Here is a 14,566-nt window from a genome sequence, read left to right on the forward strand (position 1 = left end):
TGGTCTTAGCCTCTCTCAAGTCCTCCTGGGCAACAGATCATTTCAGTCTATTCACAGAGTTCTGACAGGAGTAAGACTTCTATGCCAAAAGACAGCCAGCTGAAGACATATGAAGGCATCCTCTGCTTTTAGTTAGTTGCTGTGGTCCAGGCAGTAGTTAGTGCCTTTCCAGAGGGCACATCTACACTTTCATATGAGTGTGCAGAAATAAACTCTGACGCATATTGTGCCAGAGTTTATTGCTCCCAGGTGCTGCATTTACACATGCGCCTGGGACCGCAGCATGTTGAGCCAGGTCAGAGCAGCCCCAGCTGGCAGGGAGCCCAGGGAGGTTAGCCAAGCATCCATGGGCTTCTCTAGCTCAGCATGTTGGCTCATGCTGTAGAGGGACAGGCTGGGGCACAAGTGTGATCCAGTGTGGAGCTAGCCAGCAGGCAGCCCCTGCACTGAAGCACCCTTGTGACCTATCCAGCCCTGTCAGTGTCTACATGTATGTTGCTGCAGAGTAAAAAAACTCTGCTGCAGATTAGTCCTTGTCCTAAATAGCACTGAATGTGCAGATGCTGAGATGTTTACTATGGAGTTGCCTAATTAGCTCCATAGTAGACATCTTGTGTAGATGCACCCAGAGTCTGCTGTCATGGACTTGAGAGGAACTGCCAGAATCATGTGGGTATGCATATGCTCTAGCCAGTTGGCAATGGGGACGAAGGCAGCATGGTATAGAAATTGTCTTAGTCTTTTCCCCAAAGTGAGTGTCAAAAGGTCTAGTTTATGTAGAAAAGATGTTGCTCCGTGTACAGGGCCCACTCCAGCCCAATCCATCATTGGCCCACCCACCTGTTCCTGGGCTAACTGCCCACCTCACTCTCCTGCCACACCTCATTGTTTCATAATTGGTTCTAATTAGGCAGGAGGTTGCCCATTCTTGCCCTGATGCCAGGGGGTGCTCTCTGCAGCTTTGATCCTCCCCTACACCGCAGCCCAAGCCTCGCAGATGGCATCCAGGTGACACAATGCTCCCAGCCTACAGCCAGACCAACCTTAGCCCTCATTGTCAGGCCTCATTCATACATGCACTCATACCACCCTCCTCCCACTAGGGCCTCCCACACTCCATCCTCTCACAGGGTCTCTTTCATGCATCGACAACTTACAGTCACCTTGCCCCCTCTCAGAGTCACCCCTTTATGCCATGGGCTTTATCTAGTGCACACCTTGGGTAGCAGACATACTGTCTTTTGGGCCTCTTCCCACAACCCTCACTAGGGTAGTGGCCAGCCAGTTACCTGACCTGGGCCAAGCTTGCCCTGGCCCCTCCCAGGGCAACTTTACACAAATCCACACACACACACATTCTGGGCTTTCAGTCCTCTGGTTTCCCCTTTTCACTGGGGCTCCTCATCTCTGCCCTCTCCCCAGGGCTCCATACCTCTGTCTCCTCCCTAGGGCTATGGGGCTTCCCTCCCTGGTAGAGGCTCAGGTGGCCATAGCCATGCCTGGCCCCAACTTCTACCCATAGTACTGTTGGGGCTAGGGGTTACTGAGGCACCTCTACCTACCATCTACTGGGGTGGTAACTGGTCTGGTATTTCCTGGGGGCTCCCATGCCACTGGGAGCCCCATCAGATCACCCATCCCTGGCAGGGTGCAGTTTTAGGTCATGCCCAGGACCAAGTGCCTCCTCTTCCTACCTGCAGATGTTCCAATCAGCAGTTCAGCCCGATGACATTTCTGTTCACCAGCAGCAGGCTGCTCTGTTTATATAGGCAGCCATGGTTCTAAAATGGCTGTCACAATCAAGCACCTGCTGGGTGCTTGACTCAGCCCTTAAAGTGGCAGGCACCAACAGTGCTCTGCCACATTAAGCAAAAAGGTCTGGGAGCTTCAAGAAGCTTCCTTACTTTCTGAACCTCTGACAGCCAGTCTAATTTAGTTTCTTGGTCATCCTTGAAAGACAGCAATTCCTAAAAGTAGAGCTTTATCTTTGATATGTATCTTTCCTTGGCTAGGACTTCTTACTATGCATGGTGATACTAACCCAGCATAATTAACATATTTCCAGAAATAAGAATTTGAGAGAATTAAGATTCTGGTTAATAGGTTTTAGGAAGGGTATAGATTTACAATGTAGCAATACATAAACTATATAAGCCTTCACAATTCACTGAATGTTATTAATAAACTCAAACTAAAACATATATATGCGTTTGATTCCAAGGATGGTGGTTACTGGTGTGGTTTCCTCATCAAGAGAAGAAAATGACTTTAATAACATTTCCATAAGATTAAAGAGCAGCATTTTGAAGATGAGCAGAGAGGAGAAGGGTATGATAATTAAGACAAGTGGTGACCAAGGCATGATCCATTGTGGTGATATTATAGGAACCTTAAAACCTGTATTACTTGATCTGTCATTTCCCCTGATTTATAGACTCTGAGATAGCATTGATTTTGCTGTCATTTTCCAAACCTTGACAAATGGCTTTAACTTAGGTTTATCATTTTTGTAAACTTGCTTAAATAAATTCTAGATTAGGAAAGAACAGATTCCCACCAGTTTAACTTCTGTTTTGCTTATTTGCACCAGGATAGAGCTAAACTAATATAGGCAAAAAGCATTCACTGAGGGCTTCTTTACCCATGCAGGTAAAGATGTGATGGGATCTCATGCACAAGCCACACAAATGTACTTCCTGCCATGCCACATGTGCATGGCAGGAAGTGTGATTGTGGGATTGTGAATCAGATCCCATCATGCCTTATTGTGGTGCAGGGGAACCTGATCTTCGCCTCTCCTTGCACCAGCAAGAAGCAGGCTCCTGTGGCTGGGAGTACCCTCAGCTGACCTGGGCTTCCAACTGTCAGGGTGCCCCATGTGTCCTCATGGCAGGGTGACTGCAGCTGACGTGGTTGGGATAGTTGAGACACAGTGTGAGGTGGGGCCTCTCAGATGTGGGGATGCACAGAACATCTCTGCCACTGGGACACCATGAGCAACACAGATGCATGGGGAGCCCCTGTTGCTGGGAGTCCTATCAGCTGATGGGGCTCCCAGCCACAGAGCTCCTGCATCTGGGAGCCCACATCAGTTGGCAGCTGCCAGGCTTGAGGGTGCACATAAGCCCACCCCCAGCTGGGAGCTCTGAGTAGCAGACAGGGCTCCCAGCCACAGGGGCCCCTGACCACATGTTGAATTAATGGCATGATAGGAAGCAGCTACACAGTTATTACACATATTCTGTGGAATAACTTTGGAATTTACTCCTCTTCTTGTCATGCCATTAATTGTGTGGCCAGGTGACCAATTAAGACATAACTAACTGGTTAATCATGCCTTAAGTGTAATGTGCAGTTGGGTCTGATAGTTGCATATTAGAGCTGGTTTGTATCAGTTAAGTCAGGGAAAGATCTATTTAAAGTTTGTCATGTGTACAATCAATCAGAGATGTTTGGAAAACCTAAGTGACGTAATCAGTTTGCAGCTTAACAAAGGTGCCAAGAGTCTGATGGCTCATAAAACTATCACCAATAAAATATCTTGAATATATTCAGGTTGCATGCGTTCCTTAGATTATATAACAATGTTAATTATATTTTCCACTGAGTGTTCCTGAACTGGTTAAGAGTGAACATAATTCATAGCTTACTGATTCTAGAAAAAAGAAAACTGTCCTATTTTTTTCCTTTGAAGCTTTCTTAACCAGCTTTCTTATATTTACAGTCCAGTAACCTTTTTCTGAACTAGTATCTCCGACACTGATAAAAAGTGTTAAAATGATCTGTCTGGATGAAATATCCATGTAGTTTAGCTGAATGCTCTCTAACTTAAGTCTTGTAGTAACTTTTGCATATAGTATATTAGAACTGAAAATCAATTTAAGGATGATAAAGGATGATTCTGTTCTTAAGTAGAAACATTACAGTTTCTTTCTCGAATAAACCTCTCCCAGAGACTAGGCAACAATATGGATTGTCAGAGCAGTTTTTTGCTTCCAGTGACCTCTTTTCAAATCTGCTTTAGATTACAAGTCAAGTGAGTCTGGTGGTTTTAATTTAGCCACTAATGGATCTTTGTCTGCACCACAAAACCACCACTCAATTGACCAAATTTGTAGTTGCTGTTCAAAGGTCCAATTCTAGTGTAAAAGAGAGATCCCACTGCTTCTAGCAATGAAATCATTAGAGTTAAAGGTATGCTGTATTAGATGCCTGCTTTTGTGATTTTATTAGGTATGTTTTCTGTTTTCTCCAGAATAACCTAAATCCTCCCACAGTGAAGCAGTATAAATAATCTACACGATACAGCACAAGGATAAATCACACTCTTTCTGTAAAGGAAGAATGTTATTAAAAATAAGAATTAATGCAGTGGAAAGCAAATTCCGTATTTATAAAATGCTACCAAATTAGCCTTGTACACTCATTTTGCAAGAGTATAACATGATTACACTTAAATGCTGAGTGAATCAGGTGCTCAGGCAGCGGTGTAGTGGGGTAGCTGGGTACTGGGGCCAGTGTCAACACATGGGGCAGTAGTGATTTCCAGCTCTCCACACTTATGGCCATGGCAGCAACTGTTATTTTTCCAGATTGCCAAGAAAATTAAAAACTTAACTCCTGAACCAGCTGAAGAGATGGTGCTCCCCTGCCCAGTGGCCTGTGCTGCTGGTCACAGTGAAGCAGTTTCACTCAGATCCAATGCAACAAAACTGTGCCCAGGGGTGGAGCTAGGATTTTCAAAACGGGGTGCAGATGGTGAGGTGCACTGTCACATGCAAAGCAACACATTTTTCTTCAGTTAAAAAATAAACTAGAAGCTTTAGTAATAAGCTAGGGGGCTGGAGCTGTATATTATTTAGTTTAGGATTGAAACAAAACCAATGTAACTTCATAGGAATTAATTAAAAATGACCTCTAGGGCTCTGAAATAGGAGCTTTGTTACCAGGAGCAGCAAACAGCAGAACAAAGGATCATTTTGGAACATCAGGAGCCTTAGAAAGAAAAAAGGGTCTTTAACACCTATGCAAGGAAGAGCTTACAAGGGGTCAGATAGATTACAGCAAGCCATTGCCACAAGTGAGGTGAGAAGAGAACGTGGCTGCCCCTGCCAGGCAGCTGGTTTTAAAACCTGGGTGGAGAGGAATCCAAAGCGGGTGCAAGCTGCGATGCCACAATACGAGAGGGCTTGTTGTCATGTGAACGGCACCGTACAGGGCCAGTGGCAAGGTCAGACATGGAGGCTGTTTCCAGGCTCCGGCCCCACGGGCCACCCCGGACCCGACACACTCGAGCCCAAGCCGGGAAAGCTCGAGCTAGGCCCAGCAGGGAGCCAGGACGCAAGGCAGGGACGCAGAGCGGAGCTCGGAAGAAAGGGCGTTTTACCAGTGGACAGCGCCCAGCCAGTCCCAGTGAGGCAAACCCCAATAGCCCAGTCCACCGGGACAGTCCTGCCTTGAGTGAGGGAGAATTCTGTTAGCCAATCCCAGCTCTCCTCAGGAAGCGACAGTTCTGCTGGCCAATCACAGTCACGCAGAATCGCAGCGATCCTCTGCGAATCAGTGGACCTGCTAACCAATCAGAATCACTAATGCCTGAGAGCAACCTGAGAGGCGTGTCCTTCGGGAGTGACAGGTAGATCAGCCAATCAGAGTCTTTCTGATGTTCGGCTCCCACGATCTGCCCCGCCCTCAGGGAATGGCAGGTGCGCCAGACAATCCCAGTCACCCAGAACTCTCCACCCCGAGACGGACAGGTCCTGCGGCCAATCCCCATCGCAGACACAGCGTTCCTCATGGTCACCGTGAGCGCACCTAGGTAACAGGTTGTGGCCTCGCTGTTGCGTCACTGAAAGGGCAGGACGCCCTGATTGGCTGCTGTCCTGAGGCCCTGCCGCAGTGGCGCCGCTGCCCGGAAGCGCCAGTCCGTGATTGGCTGATGCGGTGGCCAGTGGCTGCGGGCTGCCGGGCGGATATGCGCCGCGGCGGGGTGGGCCGCGGCCGGTAAAGGAGGCGCTGCCGGCGGGGCTCGGCTGCGCTGTCGGTCGGGAGCACAAGCGGTGAGTTGGGCCCCGCCCCATTCTCCGGGGCTGCTCCTCCTCCTCCTCCTCCCCGTCCGCGGAGCGGCAACGGTGGCCGGAAGGGGGACAGTCCCCGCAGCGGGCGGAGAGCTGGCAGCGACGCCCGGGCGGCCCTCGTGGGGCGAGCGCCAGGGCCTGGTACCTGCGGGCGGCCGCTGCAGGTGCGTCGCGCGGGGCGGCGGCTGCGGCCGGTGGTGCGAGCCCGGTGCCCAGCTGGCAGAGCCGGGACGCCCCGGGCAGGGTCTAGCGGACTTCAGTCCTACAGCAGCCTGGCTGTGAGGAGCCCCTGCCTGGCCTCCTTCGGACCTTGCTGCAGTCCCTCCTCAGGCTGCACACTTGGGGGGCTGGTGTTGCAGGACCTGCTGTGGGGCTGAGGGCCTGGGGCGGAGGCCCTTGCATGGAGGGCATGACAGGAATGCGGCTGGCAAACGAGTGGAACCAGTCAGAGGCATTTCCACCCACCCCCGCCTCGTGCTGCCCCTGTCCTGCCTCTGCAGCTTGCTCCCGAGCTGCCTCTTTTGCTAGTGGCACTGGAGCTTCTAGATACTCTTGGGTATAAAGTGGTGACCCTTCTTGACAGGGCGCCCTTGATCCTCTCACAGATCATGCAGGATGCAAGGCAGCATGAACATCTTTAGATTAATGAGGTAAATCCCCATGTCCCACAGGACTCGGCAGTGCTACAAGCATCCTGCCCTGTGGTGGGCTTCTGGAGCTCGCTGTGATTGATCTATCTGTCTATCATGAAGAGCTCCAAAAGCCCACCACAGGGCAGGATGCTTTTAACACTGTTGATCCGAGTGTGTGTATAGATGTATGTATATAATTTTAAAGTCAAAAAATCAAATGAAAACTAAGCTGGCTTCTTCCAAGGGGCGTCTTGAGTCCAGCAAGGTTGACATTGGTATGAAAACAAAGCACATCAGTCATGTCAGCACAGCTGATCTCCTTCTTTGGGTGGAACCAGACGTTGCCCACTGTCCTGCAGGGTCACTGCTTGGAGCAGCCAAGGCCTGGTTTTGTGGGGCAATGCTTGAGGGCCCCCCTTTGCAAATGGGAAGAGGAATTTTTCTCACTAGTAGGGGAGGGCTTGGGGAATCCCTGGGCACTCCTCTGGTAGTGGGGAAACTGGAGTTTTTGTGTTCATCGAGATGCATGCCTGGAGTCTTGAGCTAACTTCAGTGCAGTGTTGGGGCTGGGACTGCCAATTGGCTGATTGTGGCAGCCTTGGCTCCAGGGCCATGTTGGAATATTGATATACGTGTCCCAGATGGGGTGTGGGATTGGGCCTATGAAGGCCTGAAAGCATGTGCCAGGGACGGCTGCAGAGTGCTGGTAGCTCTGTGTTTGCTTGCGTTCTCTCCCATCCTGAACCAAACAGATGTTGACTGCAAAGTAGTAGCACAAAATCATACCACCTGTGTTGCAGCCACAAATTATAGGGGCTTTGTGCTGTGACAAAGGACCTGGACCCCGTTTGGTTTTTGTTGCTATAACAGTTTTTATGGTGGTACAAAGGCATCATCTGTTTACAGCCTTACACGTACTTCTGACCTTTGCATCTTGTAGACAAGAGGGAAACCATATATATGTCAAGTAATCAAAGGTCAAATGTGACTTAAATTGGTGCATTGTCAAAGCATGATAGAGAGAAGCTCAAATTCTGTGGACTTTTTTTTTTTTCTTAGCAACTTGTGTTTACCCGCCTTGACTTGTCTGTAGTGGTTTCCAGTAATAAAAATGACTAGAGTATCTGAAGAGATCTTGGACACGAGGGGCAGAGTTTCTATTTGGGAATGTTTTAAAAAGTTTTATTGGAGCAAATGAAGCGGCTTTAAGAGTCCAGGAGAAAGAGATTCTTAGTTTGGTGCACTAGGCTTTCAACCTTGTATTCATTTGTTGTTTGTTTAAAAATAAAACGTGTGTGATATAAAAAAGAAAACAAAAGTCAATGCAAGATTGTATCATTAAGATAGAAAGTTAGGTCTCTTGCTATAAGTAGTGTTTTAGATTAAAAAAAATGAAAAGAATGAGATCCTCTATTGTGATGGTTGTCTTTTGGTGGGCATAGTGTAAGCTTGCTTCAGACCTCGGCAAAGAATGAATTGTAAATGCATTGGGTGCTGGAATCCAGGCCAGCTCAATTAGAAAAAGTGATGCATTTCAACCATGTTTAAAACAACAAAAATCTAGAGGCTCTTGCTTATCAAGGTCTAGACCTTGAGTGAGGTATTAAGAGCTATCTAGGAGGATTACCTTTGTTTATATTAATGCAGCTGAATACAAGGGGCATTAAAATGGTTCCTGATAACTGTATATTTGATAATGTTATGGGATATGATTAGTGTAACTCGAGAATGGCAATCTTGAATACTTTAATTTTCTTGCCTGCAAAATGCGGTTCTTATTAACCTTAGGCAGCTGGGACTGGATGTAAACTACTATGTTCACTGTTATGAAACATGCACAGGTACTGGACTGTGCTAATTTACTGCAGCAATGGCAGTAAAAGTGGGAATTGAATGACTGAAAAATATTGAGCCTCATATGTAGTTATTGTATATTCCCCAAGGACCGGGGGATTGTAAACTTGTACCTGCGACATCTTGTGTCAGCGGTCTGTCGTATGCCAGGTGCTGCTGTGACTGGATGTCCCAAAATGTCTTTCCTAATCCTTGCTGAAGGCTGGTGGTAGGGGAAGCAGTGTAGAAATGCTAAGGAGAGATAATTTTTGAAATGGCTCTTGCAAGAGATACCAGCTTGAAAGAGCCGGTGAGTTGAGTAAAAATTTCATTTTGCATGCAGTAGCAGTCCAAATTCCTCCATGTGCAGTTTGTGCAAGGAGTAAATGGTAATCCTATTTTTGTGTATTCATTTCTGCATGCTAGTAAAGCTAGTAGTTGTAAGGTAGGCTTTTGTATTAAGGATGTTGCTTTTTTTGGACTTATTGGGGATAATGTAGAATGTGAACATCAGAAGCTGTTTAGCAGTTATTCTCTCTACTCTACCTAGAAGGCATCCTGGACCTATGAATTCATTCATGGTTTTGCAGTGCATAACAATATACCTTTGGTTTTCTCTTGTAGATAAAACGGTACACCTCTTGTGCTGAGGTAAAAACAGTTCTTATTGATCCATTACACAGGAGTCTGTAAAATAACAAGCTTGCAAGCATGATTTTGGCTAGTGTCATCCTGAAAAATGTACTATGCATAACCACCTTCTAGAGCAGTGATTCTTGATCAGGATGCCACAACGCTATTAATACTGCTAGGTATGTGAACACCTATGTATAATTCAAAAGACAAACCCAGAGATTTCAAATGAGAATCTAGTGTCAAAAACATCTGTTGTGATGTTGAATCTGTTGTGGTCTTCCTGAGTTATTTGCCACAAAAAAATTGCTGGCATTTTTTTTGTGGGGTGCCTTGAGCCTAAAAATATTGAAGTGCTGTCCTAGAAGATGTAGGCAGTATACCCAGTAGAGAGCATTTGTACTTCTGTTTCAGCATGTAGCATTGGTTGCATTATAAGGACTTTCCTGCTGAATGTGCCTAATGTAAGGCCTCTAGCTGGGAGGTGTATGCATGATGCATGTTAAAAAGCATTCTGATAAAGTAGGCTATTGCCTATGAAAGCTTATGCCTCTCTGAACCAGATAATCTCTCAAGTGCTATCCTGCCCTGCCTTCTGCCTGACTTCAGACAAACCTGGAGTAACCACCTCTGTTACAGGGTGTCATTGCTCACCCACGCTCTCTTTGTGTAACTAGGCGAGGCGCTGAGGTTTAAGGGCTTGAAATCTTAATGTTTGTTTCAATTCTGTTTTGCATTTAAACTATCGGTTTAATCTACTTAATTTGTGGTTTCGTGGATTCCTTTGAAACAGTGAAATCCACGACTGTCTGCAATACCCTTGAAATCAACAACAACAACAAAAACCGTAATAAAAAAGTGCTGGCTCCTCAGTGGACACCAGCAGTCCTTGCTGGCAGAAGGGGAAGGCACCAGCTGGCAGGACAGCAGGAAGAGCAGCAGATAAGATGGTACCCGCCCCCTTGTCCCTCCACCCCCTGAGGAGTGAGGCCACCACAAAACACTTGCAAACTTAGCTCTACATGCCATGAGCAGACTGTGAGAAACCGTTTGTCTAGCTGCAACTTAAGTAGGTCCCTAACTAGTGGTTATGACCTAGATCAGTGTTTCCCAGCCTCTTCCATCCCATGGCACACTTACATAAATAAATAAAAAAAAAAATTGCGGCACATCACCCCCTTGCTCTGCCCCCAACAAATAATGTGGCTGCTGTCACCACCCGCACCCCGGTCTGCAGGGCGTGGGAGGGGGAGGTGTGTGGCACTGACTGGAGTCCCACCCCACTGGGAGCTATGCCCCTCAAGACTGTTTCAGATGGAGCGTTCATTTATTCATTTATTTGTGACTCTTACAAGACTCTGCAGCACACCTGTTTGTGTCTGACAGCACACCAGTGTGCCACAGCACCTTGGTTGGGAAACGCTGACCTATACATCAGAATCAGAGCAGCAGTAGTGTGGAGGGAATTCTGCAAGTATTAATGCTCTTATAAACAATTTTGGTAAATCTGAACAACTGTTTTAAGAGAAGACCAATATGGTTTGCAGAAAGCTGTCCAGTGCAACTAGGAGTGCTCCTTCCTTTTTATGTTACTTTTACAAGCAACTGTGGAGGGCTTGGGATTGGGGGCTGGAGTGGGGGAAATACCATTAGTATTGACTGATGACTACTTCTTGGTCAGGGAAGTAGTTAACTAGTAGTCAAGGATGCTAATAATTAAATAATGGGATGTAGAAAATTGACATAAAGGTTATTCAACAATTTTATTTGAAAGGATTTATATGAAATGAACTGTCCCCAAATACTTTAGGTACTGCAGCCAGAAATAGAAAAAAACAGAATGGAAAGAGGCAGAGTTGGAAAAGGAGGTGGAGAAAAGGGCTGTGCCAGATGAGAGGAGCTGCTGAAGAGAGCTTTTATGCAAACAATAGCAAGGCTCTTTTAAAGAGGATAAAAGTTCCTTGCCTAGCAGGGGGAGGGGAGCTCTAGAGACAAAGATACAAGCAGTAGATGTCACAAAGAAATTGTCAGTATGGTTGAAGTCCTTACTATTACGACTGCTCATAATACTAAGCATGACTGTTTATAATGAAAAACTGTTTTAAAAAGCTACAGAGAGACTTCTGTACTCTTGCCCTGTCTATTTCTGGCTGCTTTTCAGTACAGCTGAAAACAAAATGACTTGTGCATGATGCAAGCACAATGGGTGGATACATTCCTTCACTGGGAATGGCAGAAGATTTCCAAACTAGCATACTTAAAGGGCGTACAAAGTCAGCAGAACATACAAGGGATGAAACTTGGCTAAGCTATAAAATAAGTCATTGGAGTGCTATCCAGTGTTGGACCTCAAACTTTAAAAAACTGTATTAGGTCCTCCAGTCTTACTTGATGGATGAACCGTGTCCAACAGAAAGGTAAGAAAACTACTTGAAAAGTTCAGGTCCTTTACAATGTGCATCCTTGCAAAAAAAAGTGCAGACAAAAAATAGAGGCGTCTGAATGAATGTTTTTGTATTTAATGAAGAGGAAATGTTAAAAACTTGTTGAAGTTGTCTGCTGCTATAGTAGAAACTTCTGTTGGATTTACTTCATTTTAATTAACTATTAGATATGTCCCTAAATACATGTTGCTTGCCTGTTAAGATGCAGACTCTCTATTATCTAATCCTGTGGTTTTTTTGGTGTTTTTTGTTTTGTTTGTTTGTTTGTTTTTAAGGAAAGAGAGTGACTTCATTGGAGAGTCTGAAGACATAGAGAAGTTGTCCTTTGCTTGGCATACACGTTATGAACCCTTTCTGGAGCATGTCTACAAGTTCTGCACGCAAGGTAGATATTGTAATGAATGGAGCATATTCATTACAGAGCTGTTCATCCCTCTTCAAACTGCCCTGGACAGTATTGCAAAACAAATGTAAACTTAAATTACCCCAATAACTATATAAAATAACTACAATTGGGATCTCACGGGTTCCAAATTGGGAAGGAAATCTCCTTAAGAGGATTATAAAAATACTAAGCCTTTAGTCCAACCTGGATAATTCTAGAGGTACAATGGGAAGTAGCAGTAGTCTGTGGCTAAGATTGCACTCTGGTGAAAGTGTCTGATGTGCTGCTTTTACTGCAGCATAATGTCTACATTACTTGTAGCTTGGAATCCTTACATGAAGCTCAAATTTGTGAACACCTCAGAGACAGATATTGGTAACTTGAGCTGTGTTGCTGCTCTTAGCCAAACTTGTTACAGTTTTTATGGTATTGATGCTCTGGGTTAAACCAATGGTTAAGATGTAACTAGACCTTTTTCTTGTAAAACTTAAAAAACCTTTTGCACCCTACTAGAGATTCCTTTAAAACCCATCAACATCATTTACTTAAATGATTATTACAACCTGCTATTTGCAGCTATCTATCTTCAGCTCTGCTGGGGAAGAAAAAGCATAGCTTGCTGTCACAGTAGTTTGCTTCTCATGTGGCTGATTGTAATTGTACCTATGGATCAAAAACCTACCTTTATAGTTTGCTTTCTTTCCAGCCTTCAGAGGGTGGCTAATGGCCATAGCGATGAGAATTTAGATAGGAATACTTGACTTATACAGATGTGAGGATTTTTTCTTCTCTAAACTGTCTGTTAAAGGACTCTTATATGCAAGTCATAAGTGTGGAGTCAGTCAAGTAAGAATGCTAGGGAAAGCCATAGTTTTACTGTCATGGATTTTGCATTAATTTGACTAATTTGTGATAAACATGCCTTCTCAAACTGGAGCTGTATTGCTAAACTTATGCACATGATTACTGATCACTACAGGTGTTGTGCTTCTAAGTGTAGCCTTCCTTCCATTTAGGTGAGAACATCTTTTTATTTAGGTTAGTGAAATAAGCATATATCCTTCAAATTATGAATAACTTGGGTGCTTATGGTGACAGTGCTTTAAAGCAGTGTTTCTCAACCTTTCTGTGGTACACCTGTTAAGGCATTTCCCATGTGCTCATTGTAGCTCATGGCTGTGGCAAAATTTCATGGCACCGCTGTTCAGAGGCTGGCAAACAGTGCATCCCCCACAGCCAACACATGCAGTAGATGAACTTCCTTCTGTTTGGCTGGTCTTTTTGTCCCACAGCCAACACATGTGCGAGTCTTCTCCTGGCACACCAGCGTGCCTTGGCACACCAGTTCAAAAGTGTTGCTTTAAAGCATTGACAAAAAGGCTACCAGATGACTCCTGAAGTTGCCCTTGGGCACTGCCCTTCACTGGGGATGGAGGCACGGGCAGAAGGTCTTTCTTTGTTTCTGTGTTAGGTTTTTTGAATTCAGTGTTGTGTTTATTGGAAGCAAAGGGAGGGATGTGTGTGTCTTTTGGGGACAGCCACAGATCCTAGTAGGAGAGAGGTGTGGGTTGGAAGGGACACTGCGGGGAGGGGGTAGGAGGAGAGGGATCTCCCTTGGGTGAGAAGTAGGGACATGGGAGTGAGTAGCTATTTGGGAGGGGATGAATGGGAAGAGGTCTTATGTACACTGATATGTGAATGGGATTAGGAAACACACTGGTATGATTTGGGAGGGTTTGCCCTCAGGGGCTAAATGCAGATGGTCAGAATGCCAGAGGCTGAATTGATTCAACTTTTGCAGATTAGTCTAAACTGCTTGGACTGAACAGAGAAGCAAGTCAACAGACAGTCACTTTTGATTCCAGAAATGCAGCCCACATGCCTGCAGTGGCTCAGGCCTGAAGCTGGGGGGCGCTAGAGCGTGCCTCCCAGTCTGCTGTTTGCTACCAAAGGGAAGGGAGGGAAGCTGGGAGAGAAGCTCTCCAAGGCTTTTTCCCCCCCCTTCTCCCTGCTTTAAGTGGGGAGGGGGGGGGATGTGGTCAGGCCCCAGCCTGGGACCAGCACACTGGGAAGGGGACTTTAAACCCTGGCCCACATGGGGCTCCAGCCCAGGTCTGCTGGGGAAGCTGCCAGGCTTATCCTCACTCCTGGCCCTGAGCAACCATGCTGAGAGGGATCTGGTCTGCACAAGACCCCAGCTAGGGTCTGTCAATGAGGGGCAGTCCCTGCCAAGTTTTTGCCCCCCCTGCTTCCTGACATTTTGCCCTCAGGTTCCCTGCATGGGGAGAGGGGGTGAACCGTTACCAGGCTTTTGCCCCTACTTTGCACTCAAGTGAAGAGCAGGTAGCATGGCTGCACCCTGGTGCGGGGCCAGTACACTGAGGTGGGGAGGGAGCAGGCGACTTAAACCTACTGGGGTCTGCTGTGGGGGAGGCAGTCCCTGCTAGACTTTTGCCCACACTGTTCCCTGCTCAAGCAGAGTCTGTCCCCACCCTCACTTCCCAGGGAGACCCAGGCTGGGGTCCCATGTGAGCCAATGTGTGGGTTTAAACCACCCCTTCT

The 14,566-nt window shown here is 46.3% G+C and overlaps 1 protein-coding gene and 1 long non-coding RNA gene across 7 annotated transcripts in view; one reads left to right on the top strand and one right to left on the bottom strand.

The window, feature by feature from the left end:
• Positions 1-362: 362 nt before the first annotated feature.
• The window catches only part of LOC109310517, a 24,011-nt gene continuing 9,807 nt past the window's right edge, over positions 363-14,566 (bottom strand). The window contains exons 2-3 of the long non-coding RNA XR_002101233.1: positions 11,305-11,311; positions 363-373 (exon numbers count right to left, since the gene is read on the bottom strand). This is a non-coding gene — a long non-coding RNA (uncharacterized LOC109310517). The remainder of the gene's footprint in view (positions 374-11,304; positions 11,312-14,566) is intronic.
• AKTIP (AKT interacting protein) overlaps positions 5,466-14,566 on the top strand; it is a 19,853-nt gene continuing 10,752 nt past the window's right edge. For 2 of the 6 annotated variants that reach the window (XR_002101231.1, XR_002101232.1), the window contains exons 1-2: positions 5,888-6,059; positions 11,895-12,004. Coding sequence is in view for 4 of the 6 variants with exons in the window: in XM_019535715.1 (XP_019391260.1) it covers positions 11,963-12,004 (42 nt within the window). In the remaining 2 variants the exon portion in view is untranslated. Of the gene's footprint in view, positions 5,826-5,887; positions 6,060-6,296; positions 6,317-11,894; positions 12,005-14,566 lie in introns of those variants that run through there. The other 4 variants (XM_019535715.1, XM_019535717.1, XM_019535714.1 and 1 more) reach the window with 4 other exon arrangements.

This window comes from Crocodylus porosus, unplaced genomic scaffold, assembly GCF_001723895.1.
Source record: "Crocodylus porosus isolate Cpor-Errol unplaced genomic scaffold, CroPor_comp1, whole genome shotgun sequence".
Taxonomy (NCBI): Eukaryota; Metazoa; Chordata; order Crocodylia; family Crocodylidae; genus Crocodylus; species Crocodylus porosus.